At 36.8% G+C, this 24,795-nt stretch overlaps 3 protein-coding genes across 4 annotated transcripts in view; 1 reads left to right on the forward strand and 2 right to left on the reverse strand.

Moving 5' to 3' along the window:
* Window positions 1-13,495, reverse strand: part of IKZF3 (IKAROS family zinc finger 3) — an 89,585-nt gene extending 76,090 nt beyond the window's left edge. For both annotated transcript variants that reach the window (XM_047081227.1, XM_047081226.1), the window contains exon 1: window positions 13,351-13,495. In XM_047081227.1, coding sequence (XP_046937183.1) covers window positions 13,351-13,357 — 7 coding nt within the window. In that variant the 5' untranslated portion in view covers window positions 13,358-13,495. The remainder of the gene's footprint in view (window positions 1-13,350) is intronic.
* On the reverse strand, window positions 2,445-4,830 carry LOC124513331 (ATP synthase subunit ATP5MJ, mitochondrial-like). Its single transcript, XM_047081229.1, has one exon. The coding sequence runs from the start codon at window positions 3,209-3,211 to the stop codon at window positions 3,029-3,031; it is 183 nt and encodes a 60-aa protein (XP_046937185.1). The 5' UTR covers window positions 3,212-4,830; the 3' UTR covers window positions 2,445-3,028.
* A 3,743-nt stretch (window positions 13,496-17,238) lies between the features above and the next one.
* ZPBP2 (zona pellucida binding protein 2) lies at window positions 17,239-24,553 on the forward strand. The gene is made up of 8 exons (XM_047080914.1): window positions 17,239-17,369; window positions 17,513-17,578; window positions 18,731-18,856; window positions 20,051-20,212; window positions 20,788-21,006; window positions 21,647-21,729; window positions 23,662-23,842; window positions 24,395-24,553. The coding sequence occupies exons 1-8, from the start codon at window positions 17,321-17,323 to the stop codon at window positions 24,487-24,489; spliced, it is 981 nt and encodes a 326-aa protein (XP_046936870.1). The 5' UTR covers window positions 17,239-17,320; the 3' UTR covers window positions 24,490-24,553.
* The last annotated feature ends 242 nt before the right edge of the window (window positions 24,554-24,795 follow it).

A 24,795-nucleotide genomic window follows, 5' to 3' on the forward strand; every position in this document is an offset into this window, starting at 1 on the left:
CCACAAAAATGGCTAAAATTAAAAAAAACAACTGATAATAACAAGTGTTGGTAAAATGTGAAACAACTAGAACTCTCCAATATTGCTAGAGAGATGGTAAACTGGTCCAACCACTTTGGAAACTATTTGTCAGTATGTATCAAAGCTAAATATACACCTAACCTATGACCCAGAAATGCTAGCCCTAGATCTATATCCAAGAGAAATAAATGTTTATGTCCACCAAAAAGACATGCATATGAATGTTCATAATATAGACAAATACTGGAAACAATCAAATGTCCATTAAGAGTAGAATGAGCAAATTGTGGTATATTCACACCTTTTAATAATAAAAGAAAATAAACTACTAATAAATGTAACAATATGAGTGTATCTCAAAAAGTATGTTGAGCAAAAGAAGCCAGATACCAAAAAATCATGTACTATATGATTCCACTTATATGGAAATCAAGAATAGGAAAACTGAACGATGATGATAGAAGTATGAATAATGTTTAAATGGGGCAAAGTGCTGATACCAATTTTAAATGAGAGCAAGGGAACCTTCAGGGTGATGCAAATGTTCCATATCTCGATCAGGAAGGTGTGTATATAGGTAAAAATTAATCAAGCTATATAACATAAGATGTGCACTTCACTGCATAAGTTATTCCTTATTTTTTATTCTTCTTTTTATTCCTTAATTTAAAAAAATCTATTGAACACTCAAACATTTTCAAATATCTAAAATCACAAACCTTAGCGATGCAATTATAGTACTATCTTCCCGCTTTTGAAAAAAGTGACTTTCAAGGGTTTCTCATGATTCTTCTACAGAATACAGATTATATCTATACCAACCATCCACTAAAAAGGGCAGCATATATCTTAAAAATTCTCACGGTGAGGAAATGTATTTAAATGTTATGTGCCAAGTATATATAAAGATATTTTCAGTGATAGCTAATACTCCAACCAAACTTCCCTGAGAATTGAGATTTCAAGATTTGTTTTAATTTTGGTGCTTGATATATATATATTACAGATGGTTTAAGTGTTATTAATCTTTGGAAAACAAAACAAACAAAATCTCTTGATCCACATTTCTCTCCAGCAACATGCCCACTTATTTCTCTGCTTCACCTCCTAGCTAATTTCTGGGGAAAATAGTCTGTATTAATGTTTCTACTTCCTCTGTTCCCTCCATCCCCACCACTCCACAAAAACCACTTTTGTTAAGGTCACTTAGCAAGTTTTATGTTGCCAAAACCAACTCACACTTTCTGTCCTCACTTTACTTGATTTTTCTGCAACATTGAACATAGCTGACCACCTACTCCTTCATGAAACACTCCCAACTCTTGAATTCCACTACACCATGCTCTGTTGGTTTTCCTCCTGTCTTGCTAGCTGCTCTTTCTCTTTTGCTGGCTCTTCCTCCTCTATCTGACCACTTAAGTTAGATGTTTCTCAAGGCTCAATCCTGGTCCCCATTCATACAATACATTCTCTCTTTAGGTGATCCCATCCATTCTAATGGCATTAAATATCATCTATGTGCTGAAGATGACCAAATCTCTATCTCTAACCAAAAAAGAGTTTACCAACTCTGTCCCTCACCATTAATCTCCATATTAGCACTCTTTTTATTTCCTTCACAGCACTTAGTATTTTAATTATTTCATTTGTTACTTACTTGTTGGGGGGCCTGTCTTCCTTACCTAACTCTAAATTCAGTGTCAGCAAAAGCATTGCCTGTCTTGTTTACTACCGTAATGCCAATATTTTGCATATGTGGCACATAATAGGCATTCAATAAATATTTTTTAAATGAAGAATGAATGAAGATTTCTGATTTTTGGATTAGGTTGTGTCACAAATGTATGACAATATAAGTAAAAAAATAAATGCTCTAAAGCTTTCATTGTTCAACTATCTTTTAAAATCAGCATTTAGGGATGCCTGGGTGGCTCAGTCAGTTGAGCATCTGACTTCGGCCCAGGTCATGATCTCGCGGTCTGTGAGTTTGAGCCCCGTGTCAGGCTCTGTGCTGACAGCTCACAGCCTGGAGCCTGCTTCGGGTTCTGTGTCTCCCACTCTCTCTGCCCCTCCCCTGCTCATGCTCTGTCTCTCTCTCTCTCTGTCAAAAATAAATAAAACATTTAAAAAAAAATTTTTTTAATCAGCATTTAAGGGGTGCCAGCGTGGCTCAGTGGGTTAAGCACCCGACCTCGGTTCATGTCATGATCTCACTGTTCATGAGTTTGAGCCCCACATCAGGCTCACTGCTGTCAGCACAGAGCCTGCTTCAGATTCTCTCTCTTCCTCTCTCTGCCCCTCCTCCACTCGCTCTCTCTCTCTCTCTCAAAAATAAACAGTAAAAATGTTTTTAAAAAGTAAAAAATAAAATCAGCAATTAAATAAAATATATATTCCAAATACATATATAAAGATGATCCACTACTAATCAAACATGTGCTATGAGAGTGATGATAAGCTACACTGACACTTTTCAAACTGTGGGCAAGGTTGATAAGATTTCAATGTGCACAAGAATTCCCTAGGAACCTTGTTAAAATGCAGATTTTAATTCAGCAAGTCTGGCCTAAGATTCTGCATTTGTAACAACTGCCAGATGTTGCTGATGCTGGTCCACAGATTATATTTAGATTGGCAAGGGTCTAAAGGATACCTGTAAATGATTTATGAACTAAGATAAACATTTGCTAGACCTCAACTTTGTGTCTAGTACTATACAAGATGATTTTCATAAACATTATCTTATTTAGGCTGTAGCTGTTCTCTTGTAGTACAGTAAACTTAGAAAGATTCTCAACCTAATATATCAAGGCCAAGTGTCTTTTTTCATTTTTATTTTTTATTTTTTGCATCTCACAGTTACATCTATTCATGCCACAAAGGAAACAACATGTCTACAAGTGTACAGCGATGTTTCACGTTTCTATCCAACAGAGCACAGAACTAACTTACTGAGATTTATAGACAGACTGACGTTCCAGCTGATGTGTATTCCAAGTAAAACTGGTTAATGATGACCACAACCAAGTGCAGGACTCAAAGTTTTCAAAGCTTTATTTCTTTTATAATCATTCCCAATTTTATAAACAATGAAGCCCATCAACTCCATTCCTACCCAAATCTCCTGGTACACTTGGGTATAGTAGGGCTTCATGGGGACCCAAACATTTTTAAAAAGGCTTTGAAGCATCTTGGTGAAAGACCCCCAGTTCAGACCACTCTGATGCACACAGTCAATGACTCAGAAAGAAGTGTCCCCCTTTTAGAAAAAATATTTTGTAATACCTCTTTTATCATCATGAATTAAATATAACCTATCCACACATGTGAGTTCTTTTTTAATAAAGCCCCAACTGTCATATAAAGATAAAAAAAATAACAAAATAATTTGTCTTTCAATATGTAAATATACCAGCACAATCATTCTAGAAAACATAATATTATTGTAGTCAGATATATTTGTAGAGTCACCATGAATGTAAGGCCTAAAAATGCAGAAGGATACAGGTTGCATCAATAATGGCAAAAGAGTCTTGGCTCTCAACATAACAAAGAAGCATCTTCTCTTCATTTATATAGTAGTTGCATTGCTAGACAATTTAGGCTGTATTAAAACCATCCAAAAATACTTCATGTTTATACATAAAATGGAGTTAGGTTCTGGCAGTCATTAGACATAAAATGTTACTAAGTTTCAGAAAAAGGGATAAATTCCAACCTGGAATGAAGAATGGCTTCCTAAAAGGAATGGCATTTGTGATGGAACATAATGGATGAATGAGGATTTCAGTGGGATTGTGGTGCTATTAACAGTGTTGGGAAATCAGGAGAAGTTGGTTTGGATTGGAGAGATAGACAATGAGTTAATTTTTGGACTTGTTGGGTTTGAACAACATTAGAAAAATGGGGAGTTAGGAAAAGTAATGCATGTTCAGGGAATACTAAGCGGTCCAGAGTAACATTAGAGGACAAACGTTACCTCTGACAAGGTATATTGAAGCTACATTGTGGATTATCTTAAATGCCTTACTAAGAAATCCTTAAAATGGTTTTTTCAGTAGGGGAGTGACTTGATATTTTAGGAAGATCATTCTGGCAGCAATCCTCAAAATGGATGGATTGAAGGAGGTAAGTCTATATACAGGGTTACCAGCAGAAAAAAACATGTAACAGTCTGAATGGATAGTTTTCAAAATGTGTTCTATGGAACTCCAGGGTTCCAGAGGGCTGCCACAGGTGCTCATCTGTGTCAGGAGAAGGAAAGGGCCAGCAGCTAGGTAGGCCTAGCAGTAGTCTTTTGCCTTCTCCCTCCTCTTAACTGGCACATCACACGTGCATCTGTCCCACGTAAGATTTTTGTACACAAGGGCATTCTGTTGATAAAAACAAATTTTTTCCTGTTTTTGTGTCTTATCCAAATTCTTATTTAACTGTGAGCATGACCATGGAATATCTCAAGGAGCAATCATATAATCATTAGTGTCACTGTATAGAGTACTAGCTACAAGATCTAAGAGCCATTACATTAATTCTTAATATCAACTTTTTAAAATCATTATGTGTCTCCATCCCTAAATTAGATTACCTGTAAAAATTCTCCAGGTTTTCTTAGGTTTGGGGCAAACAGGACTATATTAGGTCATTGATGTCTGCAATGGAAAACTGTGGAGTCCTTTGAGAATCTCCAAATTTCTTTTATTGAGATGTGCATTGAGGCTGTTGGCTAGGATAACACATAAACTATATATTTGTGTACTCTGGTCTCTCAGTCCTACTAATTTAAATTTGAGGTAGATGGCACAAGAACAGACCAATGGAACAGAATAGAGAACCCAGAAATGGACCCACAAATGTATGGCCAACCAATCTTTGACAAAGCGGGAAAGAATATCCAATGGAATAAAGACAGTCTCTTCAGCAACTGGTGCTGGAAAAACTGGACAGTGACATGCAGAAAAATGAACCTGGACCACTTTCTTACACCATACACAAAAATAAACTCAAAATGGATGAAAGACCTAAATGTAAGACAGGAAGCCATCAAAACCCTCTTGGAAAAAGCAGGCATAAACCTCTTTGACCTTGGCTGCAGCAACTTCTTACTCTGGAAGCAAGAGTAAGAAGGGAAGCAAGGGAAACAAAAGCAAAGATGAACTACTGGGACCTCATCAAAATAAAAAGCTTCTGCACAGCAAAGGAAATAATCAGCAAAGCTAAAAGGCAACCAACAGAATGGGAGAAGATATTTGCAAAAGACATATCAGATAAAGGGTTAGTATCCAAAATCTATAAAGAACTTATCAAACTCAACACCCAAAAAATAAATAATCCAGTGAAGAAATGGGCAAAAGACACGAATAGACACTTCTCCAAGGAAGACATCCAGATGGCCAACCGACACATGAAAAAATGCTCAACATCACTCATCCCCAGGGAAATACAAATCAAAACCACCATGAGATACCACCTCACACCTGTCAGAATGGCTAACACTAACAACTCAGGCAACAACAGATGTTGGTGAGGATGCGGAGAAAGAGGATCTCTTTTGTACTGCTGGTGGGAATGCAAACTGGTGCAGCCACTCTGGAAAACAGTATGGAGGTTCCTCAAAAAATTAAAAATAGAACTACCCTACGACCCAGCAATTGCACTACAAGGTATTTATCCAAGGGATACAGGTATGCTGTTTCGAAGGGGCACGTGCACCCCAATGTTTATGGCAGCACTATCAACAATAGCCAAAGTATGGAAAGAGCCCAAATGTCCATCAACTGGTGAATGGTTAAAGAAGATTTGGTTTATATATACAATGGAGTATTACTCAGGATGAAAAAGAATGAAATCTTGCCATTTGCAACTATGTGGATGGAACTGGAGGGTATTATGCTAAGTGAAATTAGTCAGAGAAAGACAAATATCCTATGACTTCACTCATATGAGGACTTTAAGATGCAAGACAGATGAACATAAGGGAAGCAAAAATAATATAAAAACAGGGAGGGGACAAAACATAAGAGACTCTTAAATATGGAGAACACACAGAGTGTTACTGGAGGGGTTGTGGGAGGGGGGATGGGCTAAATGGGTAAGGGGCATTAAGGAATCTACTCCTGAAATCATTGTTGCACTATATGCTAACTAACTTGGATATAAATTAAAAAAATAAAATAAATTAAATTTTAAAAAACCAAGTAGGATATATAAATAACTTCTTCAAATCAGTAAGAAAAAAGAGAACCCAATTAAAAAATGTGCAAAAAAAGGTGAGATAGGACTTTTATATACATTATCCCATTTAAACCTTTACAAAAGCCCGAACATTTACAAATTTCCACATATTATTGTATTCCTTCAGGATCACTCACAAAGAGTCAAAACAACAGGTTATATTCACAAATGCCAAGCGTCTATCTTCTACTGAATTACTATTTATCAAACAAGCTCACAATCTTATTTCTACAATGCATGAAAAATGTTAAAATAATGACTCATCCTAAATTGTTCACCCACTGAATTTTGCTTTTATGGTAGTAAGCAGAAGTGTGTTGGTTAGAATGGTCCATAAAGTCTTTTGTCCTGCTGAAATAATTCTCAAACCAAGACAGGTAGCAAATCGGTGGTTTACACCAGTTATGAATAACTTCTCTCATTTGGTCCCCTTGAATCCACTGGCACACAACTGCTTTAGGCAAATATCTCATGCAGCCCAATGGGCCAGCTATTTCTCAAGGTTTGAATGGTACAACATAACATCCACAGTACCAAAATGAAGTTAGGAAGCTTAGCCTTAACAAAGGAAGTTGTAGAACCAAGGGAAAAGGAGTTTAATTTCTGACAATCACAACTTACAGAACTTGCTGAATCTTAGACAATACTGGCTTCCAGAGACTACTTAGTTAAAAAGCATCTATTTCTATCCCAGGAGTTTTTAAAATTTTTTTTGAAGAGAGACTTCATTTTTCAAATGAAATCTTACAGAGATTGCCATACGTAAAATACATAGAGGAGTATCTTAGTAGTATACAGTATAGTAAGTTCAAATATGTAATAATTACCAAAAGGTCAAACAATGAGAACAATATGCCTTTTAATAAAAACTAAAAATCTATAGATATGGATGAAACTTACAGTTTATATCAGCATCAACACATACATTATTCTATATTTTGTCTTGTCAATATGAAAAAAATGAAGATGCATATATATAAAAACTGTTACCACTTGCAAGAGTTTCACCTTATTATTTCAGGAGAGTTTGTTTGTTTGTTTGTCTAGTAGGCTTCACACGCAGCACAGAGCCCAGCACAGGGCTTGAATTTATGACCCTGAGATGAAGACTAGAGCTGAGATCGAGTCAGATGATTAAGTGACTAAGCCACCCAAGCACCTGTATTTCAGAATAGTTTTTAAACTATCTTTGTTTCAAAGTTGAATCACTCAAAATATTTAACAATTCTTCACATTCTTTAACTCTGAACATAAAAATAAGACAAGAAGTACCCCCAACACTTACAGTAAGTATTTTAAAAATTTATAATATATAATCATGATGTGTTTTTTTTGTTATTGAGCAGTTGGTTACTACACTGTAACAAAAGCATGTCCCAACCACCTTAGCCTGAGCCTTTATAGGTACTTAATTAAACACAGGGAATAGAAGAGTTAATGATGTTCTTAATTCAATAATTTTACATGAGCAAATATGCACAGGAAAAAAACCAAGAGTGCAGAACCGTAATCTTACTCATCACATTTATAAAATGCTAATATTTCAAAGAGTTTCAAAGAGTTGATTAAAAAAAGTTTCACTTTGAGGTCAGAGTATAAATTTATACATTGATAATCTTCAACACATTAAAATTTGGTAAATGATACTCATGAAAGTCAAATGAAATTTAAATCAAGTTAGCCTCTGATGCACATACATGGTACTGTCTATACTGCATGCAAGCATAAAATCAACTATTAATGAGTATTAGCAAGTCCTTTCCTAACTACAGAGATAAAGATAGATGATAGCAAAAATGATTAGTTGTTAAATATAAAAATTACTTAGTTTTCAGACTGGAGCTATTATTATATATTAACTATGATGTAATTCCACATCTATAAAAAATGTTTGTAGGTTTGTGAGCATGATCTTTTTTCATATCCACAGCCTACATGACTACTATTACAGGAAACTCTTCTGATGTGCCAAATATTCTGATAAGTTAATAGTCTCTCAAATAGATATCACTTTGCAAGTGAACTGATATGCTGTGTTAGAGAACTCAAATTAAGTATATTATTGTCAACTTTAAGAATCAAAACATTTGTTGTGAAAAATAGTTTATTGTGGAAAGTGCAGTGCTTCATTGACATAAAGAATGCTGCAAAAATTTTAAACAAATCCATAAGTTAGAGGGCACTATATTATTTTGCCCAGAGTAGAGTCAATATTGGATTAGAAAAAGATGGTACTATTCATATTGTTAGATTTAGCCAACATTCCAGACTCTTCTACCAAACCTTTTACAGTACCTCTGACAAATTAACCAGCATAATTAACTAGTTTCAATGTCATTATTTTCTTTACTCTCTTTGCCCTAAAAGCTGAACAAATAAATAATCAAATGACGAAACACACAGGCAACTCATTCATTAATTTGTTCAATAAATATGACTGTTGTTGTACTATGTGCTGAGGAATGGGCTGATGATAAAAAATATGCCTATGCTTTGGAACCTGACAGTCTAGGAAGGGCTACAGGTATGTTAACAACCAAAATAAGCAAGAAATCTAGTTAAGTAATCTTTTAGATAATTAGGAGTTATAACTAAAAAATGTAGCTTTGTATTGTTTCATCAGTGATGCTATTGAAATGTTTTCAATTTCTCTTATTTTAAAAAGTTTCCTTTATAAACCCACAAATAATCTGAGGTACCAAAAATTTCATCTCTAAGAACATACATTAACAAATACAATTTGTAATATGCTGCCAATTCTATTGATACAAAAAGTCAGGAGGTAAGTGGATTTTGAATTTTTGACAATGAGTGAAGAGTATTGTTCCATTAATACATTTTATTGTTTCATATCTTTTATTAAACACTTACTTTTTATGTCTCTTAGATGAAACACATATCTAATATAATATGGTATCAACTCCACACTATTTTGATTTACTCTACAACACTTTGGACTCTAAGAACTTTAATTTTGGATGCAGAAAGCAGATTTCAATTAAGACTGAAAAAATTATTCATAATCACTGGGGATTAAAGTATTTTGATAGGTTATATAGTAATGATAACTGTTATACATAGGTTACATTTCAAATAATCTACATATAATAGAAATATAATTGTTTCATTATTTCATCTTTTTTTAGTGATTCAAAAGGCCTTAGAGTCATCCTTATGCTTAATTATTATAAATATACCAGCTAATGAAGAGTTATATTTTTAAAAAGCTAGATAGCAGAATGCACTCTATATCCTTGTGATGTTTAGAATCTCTTTTCACAATAATTAATGAACCCTTAGCATGAAAACATCATTTATTGAGCACCTACTCCAGGCAAGTTTCTGTATTAATCACTCAGTTCTTCTCATACATGGTCTACATTGAATGTCTGATAAAAGATCTATGACTAACATTTTAGTACTAAATAAGTGAGTATATACAGTTAATATATTGACAAGTTTATAATAATGTATTAAAAAGGTATTACTGGAAAGTTGTATGCTAATTTTACAGTGTCATTTCTATCTTACTGACTGAGAAAGCAAATTTCTGTTCATATTTGATTCATATTTTAATAGACTTACATGTAATCCTGAAATCTGCTGATGTATAGCTAATAGATAAGATTTTGCCTTAAGGCTAGTTTAGCCAAAAAAAAAAATAACATTTTTGTTTTCTCTGTTTTTTCTATTATACCATTTAATTAAATACTTTAAAATTTTTCTGAGTTCTATCAAAGAATTGCTAGCACCAATCTCCTACTCATAGAAATTAATTAAATAAAAGGTGTCATATAAACATAATGAAAATTACTTTTCAGCACTATTTTCTTAATTGAATGCAACAAACTGTGAGGGTCTTTTATGAACAGAAACCATTTCTGACACCGAGCACACAAAAATAAAACATACTCTCTGCCCTCTAAGAGCTTAAAGACCAGTGGGGTTAGAAATATTTAAAGCAATAAATACAACTGGCAGAAGTGTGTACAGAAAGGAAAGGACCTTGGCCTAGGTGAAGGGAGGTGAGGGACCAGTAGGGAGACCACCAGAAGGCATCAGAGAAGGTCATCAGAAGGAGGGCACCTGCAGAGCGAAGGATGAGTAAGCATAACCAGGTAGAAAATGGGCTGAAAATCTTAGTGAAGACATGGAAATGTGAAATAGCATATTGGATCATAGGAAGTACACACAGGAATTTTCTAAAATTATATTCTGTCATTTTTGTTCCTTTGAACTTTACCATTTCATCCTTCATATGCTCATAATGGAGGGCTAGTAAACTCCACCATTTGGAGGCTATATCTCTGTAAAACTCAACCATCCAAAACATAGAAAGGGACCTAGAAGTGAAAAATGGCTTCCACAAAAGCCATGTGATAAGAAGCAGAAGCTGACATCAAGGAAACAAAATTTGTTCAATAACCCTGGAATATTTAGTGTAGCGGCATTCAGTTCTGCACAGATCAAATCCCCCATAAGAATATACTATAGAACATTACCTGATGGTCAGAATAGTGACTCAAGGTTACCAAGATAAAGTGATCTCTCATGTACTTTGTTTATAAGACAGGGAGGGGGCTGTGTAATAAATACACTTAGAAAGATCTCTACCCAGTATCATTTAAATAGAAAGGTTTTATATTAAATGAGAAACATGCCAATACCTATGAAATCCATTTTTGTGAACCACCTCATTTCTCAACCATAACAAAAAGAAGAAGATACTGTTACTATAACACAAATAACAAAACTTAGCAACATCAAGAGTCTTTGGATAGAAAATACTTAGGATCAAAGATTGTGAGAAAAGAAAAAAGTTACAGCTTTTGATTTATTATATGCATTAACTTTTCATTTTTACATGACAAAATTTCAATTTCAAAGCTTATTTCATCTGAAATCATAATAGAAAGTCTCAATAAACATCTATTGATGAATGAATTTTAAAAAGATTTTATATGTTGAAGGAATGACTAAACACCTTCACATTTTACAATAAACTATAGCATGTTAATTTTACCACCAAATTAGGCAGAAAATAAAGGTATTCCATAAAGTATTCTACTTTCTTATACTACCAAGAAATGAGAGGTATACATTCCAGGTTAAATTTCTTTATATTGAGACCAAAATGTCAAGATAATATAAAAATATTTTAAATATCAAACACATGGACCAGATTAGTCAATCTTGGGTAAAGAACTAGATATTTTACTGCATCAAATACTCTGTCCTCAAGTAGCACAGCCAAATTCATATCATTAACCTTTTCTTTTCTTTCAAGTTTTTGCATTAAGCATACTATATACCATCCATCTCTATGGACCTATGAATTTAATCTAGACATATAAACTCACAGTTGATCACTGCCTATATTCCAGATTCCATCTCTTTCCATTTATAGTTTGTGCATTCTAAACCAAATTCTATACAAGTTTTCATTCCTTTCTTTTTCAGAGAGCCTTTATTCAGGCTTATCTAAAAGTCTTTGTTAAGGGCATTACTATCCCAAATTATGCTATTTATTTAATAATTTCTTTATTTCACATTAAATAAATGAATCCAAGAGTATTAACATTTACAGGGAAACACTCTAGTTTCCATGGATTTACACTATTCTGCATGTTAGTCTGGAGAAGTGAAATGATTAGGAATAAGAAAAAAATAGTGTTGAATATTGATTTATGACTTCACAAAATAAATTCAGCAATTCATTTATAATAATTAAAGCATGAGAATTTTTAAAATTATTTTTTCATAGTGTACAGTGACCTAATTTTTTTTCCTGTTCTTGGTCAACAAAGCCTTTACGTGTTAACAATTATACTTCATAGACCATTTTTAAAATATTCAGTGTCAATTTTAAGAGTTATTTTTTTAAACCCTAATAATTTAAAATTTTAAAAGCATAGTTTTTCATAAAACACTTGAAGCATTATTCATAATGGCTATTTAAAAGTTGTCATATCCATACTAAACACATACTGTTTATTGACTTATTGTTTGGCATTCTACTTAAAGAAAAAAAATTTTTTATATGGGCCACAGCAGTTAGAAAAATTGTAAGCATACCCAGGTACAAACTGAGGATTCAGGACCACAATATTGCACTTAATTATATTTTGAAGGAAAAAAAAAAGTTCTGCCACATGTATCTTGTATCTCAAAGTAGTTAATTAAATTTAAATAACTTTATATACTCTAGACCTAGGGTTGCCAAAGATCAATTCATTATTATGAAAAAAACCATGTTATTCATAATATTTATCAAATTAACATTTTAATTAGGTGTCAGTATCTCATTTATTAAGAGAATGAATCCGTTTCTCACAAATTCTAGTTTTCCAAATATCAGCACCTTCCCCAACTTGAAATGCATTCCCCAACTTGAAAATCTTCCATTTTTCAGTGTAACAAACCCTTGTTGAAAAGTTTACAACAGTGGTGTGAAATTTTAGTTATCCCAAGTAAGTATATACTGAAATTTTTTGAGAAGTGAGGATAGTTTCACGACTCTCAAAATTAATTCAAATGAAACTTTTTAATTGATCCTGGTTTTTGCTTTGGATAAAGGACCATTAGAAGATCGAGTTCCAAGCGAACCACAAGTGCCAACCAGTTTAAAATTTACCTTCCCCATATGACAGCATTTACTCTTAGAAGAAGAAAAACTGTTAAGTTTAATTCTAAATAAGTCACTCAGGTTAGCCTGAATCCAATGGACACTGAGGCCATGGAAGAAAAAAAAAATCCAAAAGAATCAATTATTCCAAGCCAGGTTTGCTGCCATTTCAGGGACGCCCCATAAGTACTCTTCCTCTGCAGACTTCGAGTTGAGCCCTCATGTCTGACAACCCTTAAGACATAAAATTGCGGAGAAGTTATCATTTCCCAAAGTTAGGTGGGGGTTGGGGGGGGGGCAAAATGAGAGATGTTTAAGAACTACACGCTTTGCCCTCTGAAATGCCTCATATTTACTTTTGACAAAAGAAATAAATAGAAGCAAAACCGAGATTCAGAAGGTACTCTCTCTGCTGCGTGCACCGGTCGAGCTTTTCAAAGACCCCTTAGAAAAGAAGCGGGCTGGAGGCTCACCTTCCATCTCGCTGCCGGGCTGGGTTGGGCTGGAGCTGCCGCTCTGGCTACCCGGCCGCTCCACGTGCTCCTGCCGTCGCCGGGACGCAGCGCGCAGCTGGCGGGAGATTCCCGGCGCGGGGAGTCCCCGGGATCGCGCCGCCGCGTCGGCGCAGATTGAAAGGGGCAGGAGCGGGCGACCCGCCGGTGCACAGGGTTACAGCGGCGCTGGCTGGCGGCGGCTTTAAAGCACGTTCACCGCGGAGCGCCCGAGTTCCTCACCTCCAGCCCCTTTTTGAATGTCAAACCCGAGAACCCAGATAGGATGGAAATGGCCCATCAGTAAATTGTCCCAAAGTGTCTAAGAAGGATAATGGATGGGAACGTAATATATGGGGGAAGGGGGGCTCTGGATTGTTTGTTACAAGTTTAAGTTCAGAGAGGTCTGTCTTAAGTGTAACAAGATCTGGAACTTTTGGTCTAGATTGGGGGATGATAGCCATGAATACTATCAAAGAGAACACACTTCATTTGAAGTATTCTGTTTTTCTTCTTCAGTTTTGCTTTTCACGTGATAATTCTTCGTCCAAGTTTTCAGAAAACTCTAAGTTCAAAAGGATTTGGGCACTTTTATCAACTCAACTTTTTCATTTCGCGAAGCAAAAATTCTCTCACTTTTATTTTCCTGTCTGAGAACTGTTGCCACCACTCACAAAATACTATGCACTCTATTTACGTGTTTATTTTCTATTACTCTGACTTCTTCAAAGGAGGATCTAAGACAGCTTACCAAAAAATGCACACGCACGCGCGCGCGCGCGCACACACACACACACACGCTGTATCAGAAAAGTAAGTAAAGTAAATAGAGCTAAGGGGGAGGGGGTGATAAGATAGTAAAATTAACTCAAAGATGTTACTGCACAAAAATGTACCGGTCAACATCTTTCCCCAACATCCCTCCCTCTTTATAGAGGTAAAGCACAAATTTGACTATAGGAAAAGGAAAGGGGAAGTGACCACATAACAATATTTCAAAAGCAGAACTTTTCTTCACATTGAAGTCTAAGGGACATTGTTTTGGTGAATCCTTATAAAGATATCCATTGTTTTGAATTGGACAACATGTGAATGATTCTCAAAAAGGCCACTTCCACCCTTGCTAGAAAATTACATTGTTAGTGTATATTTCCGACTTAAGGTTGGGAGTTTGCGCATCAGCAGACCATATCAAAAGAAACCCACACTTACAAGTTAAAATATACATGTTGTAATTTTATGAATTTTAGTTTATTTTAAATATGCCTTGGTATAGGAGGCACACACACACATACATATAGGCACGTGTATCTATACACATACACATACATGTGTGGTGGGCAATTTTTCTTTAATGAGTAAATAAGTTGCATTGGCTTTGTTTTAATATCATGACACCAATGTGGTATCTCTGTAGCTTGTAGGGGTTGGAGTTCTACAGGATAGTGTCCATTTTGGAGAAATACTCTAAACACCAAGTCTAATTATAGTATTGAAAGGGGAAATTTGTTGTTTGTTAGTTTCTAAAAGCAAAAATAGCACATCAAAAGTAGCAGAAGAGGAACTGTAAATTTTCAAGGGATGGTTTAAGGATGAATAGTTGTTTGGTTATTAAAAGGATGTAAAAACTTTTATTACACTTAGCAGTGGAACATGTTACTACTCTGTAAATTATTAGTCCAAAATGGAGTATTTCAGACTCAGAGAATGGTACTTAAGGGAATAGATAAAAAGTAGATGCATGAAATAATTTGCCTAGCTACTCCATCCTCAAGGAGGTGGATCATAAATCCCCAATCCTTAAGTGTGGGCTGCACATAGAGACTTCCTTCCAAAGTGCACAGTATGAAAGAGAGGAAAAAGAGTAACTTTCGAGTAGAGAAACCTGACAAACACTACCTTAGCCAGATGAGCAAGATAACATCAAAAGTGATAAAGCATGTTGGCAGTATGTATCCTTAATATGATGTGATGGGAATGGCACTTTACCTCTATTGTCTTCCACCCCAGTACCTATAACCTTAGTATAATAATGAGAAACATCAGACAAATTCCAATAGAGAGGCATTCTGCAAAGTACCTAACCAGTGAAGGTCAGGTCAATGTCATCAAAATTGTCATTAACTGTCAAAGTTATCAAAAATAAGAAATGTCTGAAAAACTGTCACAGCCAAGAAGAACCTAAGGAAACACGATGACTTAATGTACTATGGGATTCTGGAGCAGAAAAAAAGGGCATGAGGTAAAAACGAAGGAAACTAAATAAAGTACATGCTTTATTTAATAGTAATGCATCAGCACTGGTTCATTAACTGTATGAAATGTACTGTACTAATGTAAGATGGCAACAGGAGGGAAAACTAGGTGGGAGCACGTGAGAACTCTGTACTATACTCCCCATTTTCCCATAAATCTAAAACTGTTTTAAAATTAAAAGTTTATTTTAGAAGAATGGACACATACTTTCAGCAAACAACCACGACTCGTTTAGTCTCTCCTCACAGTAGTCAAAGTTTATCACACAGGATTTATAAGGATCGATTTACTTATAATAACTGGGAAGCTACCAAAGGTACTTTGACTAACACTGGAAAGTCAAACTACTAGGGAATTAAAGATAATGCCTAAATCTGTCTCCACTATCACCACCTTAAGAAAGGAACAGTTGAGACTAAACCATGAATCTAGACACAGTAACTGACATGGGTGGATCTGACTCACTGAGTCACATTTCATGGCTTCAGCTATGTAGGTATAATTAACAGTGACTCAAAATGAAATCACTGACAAAGGTTGCTCCTGGACCATCTGAGATAGTCCAAGTACTGACTTGGCTCAAAGGAAATAAAACTGAAAACTCTTGATCTCACCCCAAATAATCATTCTGCACCCTGTCTGAACCTTGGTCTCTTTACCCACCAGCTTACTCAAAACCACCACCCAGGGTGTCCCACCGCTAAGAAATAGACAACAAACAGGCCACCAAACTGGTAGCCAAGAAGGAACCATGAATGACGGGGCACGGTCTCTTTCAGAGCTCTGTGATCTCGACTCATTTGTCATCCATCCCCACAGGCAAAGCAGAGCTGGGGATCTTGCCCTTTCAAATGGGTCCGTTTTCAAAAGAAGATTACTTCACAACCCTAGATAAATTTGCATGGGGGTCTCCCCACACCCTGATACTGGGATGTGGAAAATAAAGGTTAAATGTTCCTCTCGAGTGGGAAGGGCTGGAGATGCCTTGTTGGGGCACCAGTGGTTCCTCAGGTTCTTCGTTTGGGGGGTAGGAAATGCAGTTAGGTAAAAATCGGGTGGAAGAGTTTGGAAAAGATTGTGCACACGACTTCAGGCAGAATTCATGAGAACCAAGGCACAGGAAATTTCCACAAGCTCTTTGTGTCCTGTGGGGAGGAAATTTCTCCGACGCTTCTCCCGCTCTCCGGTCCTAATGTAATTGCATCTCTCATTCGCCTTACCCCATCGTCCCACTGGGGGCCCAACAGTGTTCCTCTCGTAGATCTCTTCAGCCTCCAGAAAGGTTAAGTAACCGAAACGTGCAGCCTTGACTTCTTTAACTTTACTCTTTCCTTCTCCCAGGAGCCGTTCACAGAATTAAGTCGCGGAGAGCGCGGGAAAATGACACCACCAGTCGCCAGGCGTGTGGCGCGAGGCACTCGCACGAGGGCGGCCGAGTGTGCGCGAGAGGGCGGGGCGCTCGCCTCCGGCGCTCGGGCCCAGCGCGCGCCGGCCCCGCCCCCGCGCGCGAGCTACCGGAGCACGCACGCGAGCTCTCCTGCGCGTCTGCTCCGCGGTAGCGACGGACGGGTAGGGGAGCTGATCCCGGCGGTTTGCTCCGCTCTGTGGAGGAGAGATGGGGAGGCGTTGGGCTGGGGCTGAGGTAGGAAGGAGCCCGCCCCTCGACGCCTCCCTCGACGCTAGCCCCTGAGCCGTGATGCGAGCGTGGGTCCTACTCTCTGCAGTGCTCTGGTACCTCACTGGAGGTGGGGCTCCTCCCGCTCGGTCCTCCCCCCACAGCCTTGTCCCTCTTCCCAGTCCTGCCCCCTCCGCTTCTCCCCGCCCTAACCCCACTCTGAGCCCCGGCTCCTCTTCTACCGAAAAAGTCAGTGGTTTCTTTCTTCCGCAGCTGGAGGTCGGCGTTCTTCGGAACGCACAAGCAAAGGTTTCATTTATGGCAAGCCCGGACACCCAGGTACTAAGGACTCTTCACCCGCAGAGTCTGTCAGAAGAGCGGGGGGGGGGGGGGGGGGGGGGGGGGGGAGCAGTGGACCTGCTTAAGGTTCTTCCAGCGGAGGGAAAGGGAGAGAAAGTTCATTGACCATCCACCTGGTGCTTGGCACTCTCGTCCTTTCATCCTTACAGAGACCCTGCTACACCTTAGTGTATCACCTGGCCTAAAGTCGCACAGCTCGTAAGGAGCTAGGATTCAATCCAGATCTTTCTCTGATGCCACCTTTCTTCCAAGCATCTCTACTGCTTTGCAACATGCAAGGCCCACTCAGAGTGATTTCCAGGGCTGCAAGTCCTCTGTTTGGAGTTCCTACACATCCTTTAAGGCTCAGCTCAAATGTTGTTTATCACTGTGATAACACTTCCCCACACTCCCCAAGGAAAAATTGGTCCCACAGGCTAACTTGAGATAACTTTGGGATAACTTTGGGCATTTGTCATGTTTGGAAGCTCTCCATGTTTGGAGTCCCTCCCCTTTTCACCACCTGCCAAACCGTGGGACGGTACCTTCTTTGTATGTTCAGGGGCTGGCATTCAGTAGACTATTTTTTATTTTTAAAGGTTTTTTTTTTTTAATTTATTTATTTTGAGAGAGAGTGAGTGCCAGCAGGGGAGGGGAGTGCAAACATGGGAGGGAGAGAATCCCAAGCAGGCTCTACCTGCGGGGAGCCAGACCCAGACAGAGCTGGATCCCAGGACTCTGGGATCATGACCTAGGCGGAAACCAAGTAAGCATCTGACGCTCAGCCCACTGAGCCACCCAAGGGCCCCCCTTTTCTGATCTTTAAGTTGATTCCACTAACCCTTCAAAAAATTGATTCAAGTGAGTTCTGAATCTGCACATTAAAATGAACTAAATGCATCATGTACATTTTTATAAACAAAACTATAATATCACAGAAAAAAAAGAATATTTACTATCAATCTAGAGTTTTAAAAACTTGTAAGAAGCAAGAAGGAATTTATATTCGTATTCTAAATGTTATAATGATAGGCTATTTTTTCAAATAGGGAAATCCAAAAAGAATTAGTGTGTCCTTGAGACAAAATGGTAGGACGTGTATTTCTTAATTTTGCTAATAATATGGCTATATGTTATTTTATTTTGTCACAGTGAAATTATATGTAAAATTACATCATCATAGCCCAGTCCTTGTCTGTATGGATTTTAGACGTGCTAAAAAAGAAACAGTGGACCCCACTTACATATGGATTGGGCCTAATGAAAAGCCATTAACAGGTAATTTGTTTGATATCAGTATCTTCTTTTAAAATGATATGGACTTTTTTAAAAAGAAAACCACTGTCACTTATTAGAATGAACAAATTGAAATTTAATTTTTTTAGTGTTTATTTTTATTATTTTTAATGTTTATTTATTTCAGAGACAGAGCATGAGTGGGGGAGGGGCAAAGAGAGAGGGAGACACAGAATCCAAAGCAGGCTCCAGGCTCTGAGCTGTCAGCACAGAGCCCAACTCGGGGCTCAAACTCCCAAACCGTGAGATAATGACCTGAGCTGAAGTCAGTCGCTCAACCGACTGAGCCACCCAGGCGCCCCTAGTGTGTATTTATTTTTGAGAGCCAAAATCAACAGTGGCCCAACCGACTGAGCCACCTAGGTGCCCTGAAATTTATTTATTTTTTAAATTATTTTTTTAAAGTTTTATTTATTTATTTCAAGAGGACAGAGACAGCGTGAGCAGGGGAGGAGGAGAGAGAGAGGGAGAGAAAGAGAATCCCAAGCAGCCTCTGCACTGTTAGTGCAGAGCCTGACGCAAGGCTCGAACTCACAAAACCGTGAGGTCAAGAACTGAGCCAAAACCGAAAGCTGGATGCCTGGGCCATGCAGGCACTCCTGAAATTTAATTTTAACTGGGGTTTCACTTGCTCCATACTTAGACAAATCATGTTATGTATCTTGCTCTGTGCCTTATTTTCTCTGTATGTAAAAACCAGCATACAAACCTTTTGTACCTTACTTCTCAGAGCGGTATTAGTTCAAAAGTTTTTAGAAAACCTAAAAGTTATCTTTGTAGTATCTGTATTGGAGATGAATATCCAATATATACTTTTTCATGATGTTAGAAGAGTTTTGGGGAATATTAGCATTAATTTCTGTTTTACATGAGGAAATTGTGTAGTACTACAGAGCAGTATAATTTCATTTACTAAGTTACCAGCATAAACCAATTGAAATTAGAGGCCAAGAACCAAGTTAAAGAAAACCAAAATATATTTCAAAAGTGTGCTTACCTCATGTGGCTTTCCACAAGAGTATAACAGAATTAAGATTTCTTTTAATTCTTGAAGTTAAATGTTTAAATAGTCCATTAATTTTTAAATTTTTGTGTTTATTTGTAACCCCAAGTTTACAAAATAGTGTCTGAATTGTTATATGTTAAACAACCAAATAATTTACTATTTCTGTTTAGGAAATAATCAAATAAATATAACTAAAACAGGAAAGCTGATGGTGAAAGATTTTCTGGAGGCTTTGTCTGGACTTTACACATGTACTCTTTCTTATAAGACTGTCAAAGCAGAAACCCAAGAAGAAACAATAGTAAAGCAGAGATATGACTTTATGATCTTTGGTAAGACTATGGGCACATTTTAACTTATACATTTAGTTTGGATAAGAATTAAGTGTATGGTCTCTTCATTTAGTAAGAATGACCACACAAACTCTTAAATTGACATCTAGATAGTATGTCCTTAACAATCCTCTTTCAGCCTCCCACTTCCCACCCTCTAGGTATGCAAGTATAATCTACCATATCACAATTTTGCCAAGTAATTTAAAAACTGATGTTAATTCTATAAAAGCAAATTGATGATCCTTTTCACTGGAATGTGCTGAGAGCAGTGACACTTTCTGCATTTTAAGCTATTTTACCATTTTATTTTTTTATACTGTTAACATATCTATCTACCCAGCCATTTCTTCTCTTGTACTGATTAGATAACATATCAGATGAAAACAACCTTTTTTCATTAAAGTTATTTTATATATTTTTTGAGAACAAACTGATAAAACGTTTTTATTAGATAAATTTCTATGTTGATTTGCAAGATTAATGGGATTTCATATTACATGTTATTTGCAAGTTCTTTGGTAGAAGAAATTAATGGTAAGCACAATTGTTTTTATTCTCATAATTTTTTAAAGCCTATCGGGAACCTGATTACTCATATCAGATGGCTGTACGTTTTACCACAAAGTCTTGTGAAGGAAGATATAATGACCTGCTTTTTAGAGTGCTGAAGAAAATCTTGGATAATTTAATCTCTGATTTGTCATGCCATGTCATAGAACCATCATATAAATGCCATTTTGTTAAAATTCCAAAACATGGCCTCATACATGAGCTATTTATAGCCTTTCAAGGTAAAAAAAAATTTTAACATTTCTTTAATGTGAGATATCTTACAAATAGTAGGCCCTAAATGTTTGTTACGCACTAAAGTATATTGTTGGTCCTAGCCTGGTTATGGTTTTAAAAATTAATGTTTTAATTATTTACCTTAAACGACGATATATTTTTGCTTACCTCTTTTTAAATTTTTTTAAATAGGCTCCATGCCCAACATGGGGCTTGAACTCACAACCCCAAGATCAAGAGTTGCATGCTCTACTGACTGAGCCAGCCAGGCACCCCTGAGCAGCCAGGCTGCTTATCTTTTAGAAGTCAATATCACTTTATAAATATGGCCTTTAACTATGCAGCTAATATTTAATTTATAAATTCTTATAAAATTTTAAATTGTATTTTTGAGAAGAACTTAATAAAAGAGAAGAACCAAACCAAATTTATTTCCATTCATTTTAAACCCTTGTAGTTACTTTGATTAGCCCCCAGATGGAGTGAAATAATAATGTATAAATTATTCAACTTGTGTATTTTACTTTATCACTAAGATTAGATAAACACATGCACACATGCATACTAAATTCAGCACTGGAGGCTTTGTTGGAATGTTTGGAACTTTTTAGAATTCTTTTGTGAAGGTATTTTATTTCTCTCCAGTTAATCCTTTTGCACCAGGGTGGAAAGGTGCATGCAATGATTCTGCTGACTGTGAAGATATCACTAATCATAATATCCTCCAGGTAAGAATTTCAATGTAGGGGGAAAGTATTTGAATAGTTAACAAAGCTGTGTAAAAATTGTTGTGAATACTTTATTAATTAATTTTTTTTTTAATTTTTTTTTTGAATGTTTATTTATTTTTGGGACAGAGAGAGACAGAGCATGAACGGGGGAGGGGCAGAGAGAGAGGGAGACACAGAATCGGAAACAGGCTCCAGGCTCTGAGCCATCAGCCCAGAGCCCGACGCGGGGCTCGAACTCACGGACCACGAGATCGTGACCTGGCTGAAGTCGGACGCTTAACCGACTGCGCCACCCAGGCGCCCCTACTTTATTAATTTAAAAGTTTCTTCAAAAATCTATTCCTCCATGTTGTGAATATTTATCAATAATAGACATTCTAAGCAGGTAGATTTAAATTATTCTTTTTAAAAATATAAAGTATTATTGATTTTTGGCTTTAGTTTTTAAAAAATTTTTTAATGTTTATTTATTTTTGAGAGAGAGAAAGAGAACACGAGGGCAGGGACAGAGAGAGAGGAAGACACAGAATCTGAAGCAGGCTCTAGGCTCTGAGCTGTCAGCACAGAGCCCAATGCGGGGCTCAAACTCACAAACTGAGAGATCATGACCTGAGCTTAAGTCAGATGCCTAACCCACTGAGCCACCCAAGTGCCCCTAGTTTCAGTTTTTACTTACTATTTACTTATTTGTTTGTTTATTTTTTTTAATTTTTTTTCAACGTTTTTTATTTATTTTTGGGACAGAGAGAGACAGAGCATGAACGGGGGAGGGGCAGAGAGAGAGGGAGACACAGAATCGGAAACAGGCTCCAGGCTCTGAGCCATCAGCCCAGAGCCCGACGCGGGGCTCGAACCCACAGACCGCGAGATCGTGACCTGGCTGAAGTCGGACGCTTAACCGACTGCGCCACCCAGGCGCCCCTGTTTATTTATTTTTGAGAGAGAGAGAAAGACAGAGTGTGAGCAGGGGAGGGGCCGAGAGAGGGAGACACAGAATAGGAAGCAGGCTTCAGGCTCTAAGCTGTCAGGACAGAACCCAAAGCAGGGCTTGAACTCACGAAGGGTGAGATCATGACCTGAGCAGAAGTCGGACACTTGACTGGCTGAGCCACCAAGGTGCTTCCCACCTACCCCCCCCCCCCCCCCCCCCGCCGCCACCAACCACTGGTTTCAGTTTTTAAAGCAGAGATTGTGAGAGTCTGGGCCATCTCAAGATGTTTTGTTTTGGAATAATACATCTAGAATAATATGTAGCTCTCCAGGTTAATATTATGTATTTCTTCTATGATAGAAGAATGGACCCCTGGTTTTTGTTTCCCAAATGGCAACTAAGTAGCATCTTGAAGAACAACTCCACAATCATGTAATCCTAGGTTAAACCAGTAGTTCTTCCACAATTGTATCTATGCTGGCCATTATAGTTGCTTTCCCTCTGCCATTCTCAGAAGCTAAGGACATAGTCTAAAAAAATCCCTTTACTCTCCTGATTTAGTTACTTGAGCCCTTAATATTGTGCATGGCTTATGGAAAGCACTCAGTTAATATTAATTATTATTAAATTCTGTACTCAAAAAATAAAATGTACATTATTAGTTTTAATGCTGATTAGAGAACAGTTTTGGTTTCCAATTTGCTTGGCTCTTTGGAATAAGAAATAATGAACTCTCAGTTGTCTACACATGGAATAGACATGCTGCAAATAATTTAAACCTCAATTTAATTTTTCTTAACCATTGCACATATGAATTGACAATAATTGATAAGGTCACGGCTAGACTAATTTTCGTATTTACACACAACTTTTTAGGAATTCATCTGTTGCATAAAGCATGACATGTTTGTACTATGTTCCATTGCCTCTGATACAGGAGGATAAATTTGGTTCACAGTTTAGTGATTGTACTTCTCTCTGGTATTTTAAAATCTTAGGCAAGAGATCGGATAGAAGAATTTTTCCGGAGCCAAGCATATATTTACTACCACAACTTTAATAAAACTATACCAGCTATGCATTTTGTGGACCACAGTTTTCAAGTAGTACGTATGGATAGCTGTCGTCCAGGCTTTGGAAAAAATGAAGGTCTACACAGTAATTGTGCTAGCTGTTGCGGTAATTATAAAATATAAATATCTAAATATTTAGATTATATAGTCAGAAGAATAGATGAATAATTCCCATAGGATAATTGAATATAGTGATTCTTTCACAAAAAGTTATATTTAAAGGGAAGTAAAATTCAAAGCCCAGATTTCTAAATATAATTATCTTCATGTATATTAATTTTTCCTAATTCATTCTTTTGTATTATAATACATCTCTATAGTATTCTGAGTTAAGCTGCTAGGCTATGGAGGAAAATGACATAATGGTCCTACCTAGAAAACAGCATTAGAAATAGGAACTTGTAAATGGGGCACTGCAAAAGATACTATAAAATGCTGATTTGAAAGGAAAAAATAGGATTCTGACTTTCTCCTACCTTTAAGATCATCAAATTACAATGTTTCAAACTCATAATCTTTCACAACTTAATTGGCTGAACATTACTCAGTATAACATGGGTATAGAAACAGTGTGATATTGAGGGCAGATTTATATTACTAGTATAAAATACCTCTAACTGAAATTATAATAATCTACTCCATGTTTTTTCCTCTACAGTGGCTTGTAGTCCTGGGACTTATAGTCCTGATGTTGATGTTACTTGTCAAAACTGCGTTTCTGTCCGTATTTATGGAGCTAAATCTTGCACATAAACTTCAAATAAAAAATCGTAATATGAAGACTAGAGGTGAAAGTATTGTTACTTGCTTGTGGAGGTGGGGAACATAAGATAATTTGTTCACATCCCAGAGCATCATAGATCCATTAAGTAAGATCAGTAAGACCAGAACATTGGAAAACATACATTTTAGGAACTTTAAAAAGATAGTTGACATGGCATTTGTAAGAAGGAATTTAATATCTCCAGTGTACAAAGGAAAGTGTATTAGTGGATGATTTTCAATGAAATATGTTTTGCTGTTTACAAACTGAATTTGTTGTTCTGTACTTAAGGCTAT

This window comes from Lynx rufus, unplaced genomic scaffold, assembly GCF_022079265.1.
Source record: "Lynx rufus isolate CCGP_SWC_20201006 ecotype Redwood Valley unplaced genomic scaffold, mLynRuf1.p SCAF_18, whole genome shotgun sequence".
NCBI classification, from domain to species: domain Eukaryota; kingdom Metazoa; phylum Chordata; class Mammalia; order Carnivora; family Felidae; genus Lynx; species Lynx rufus.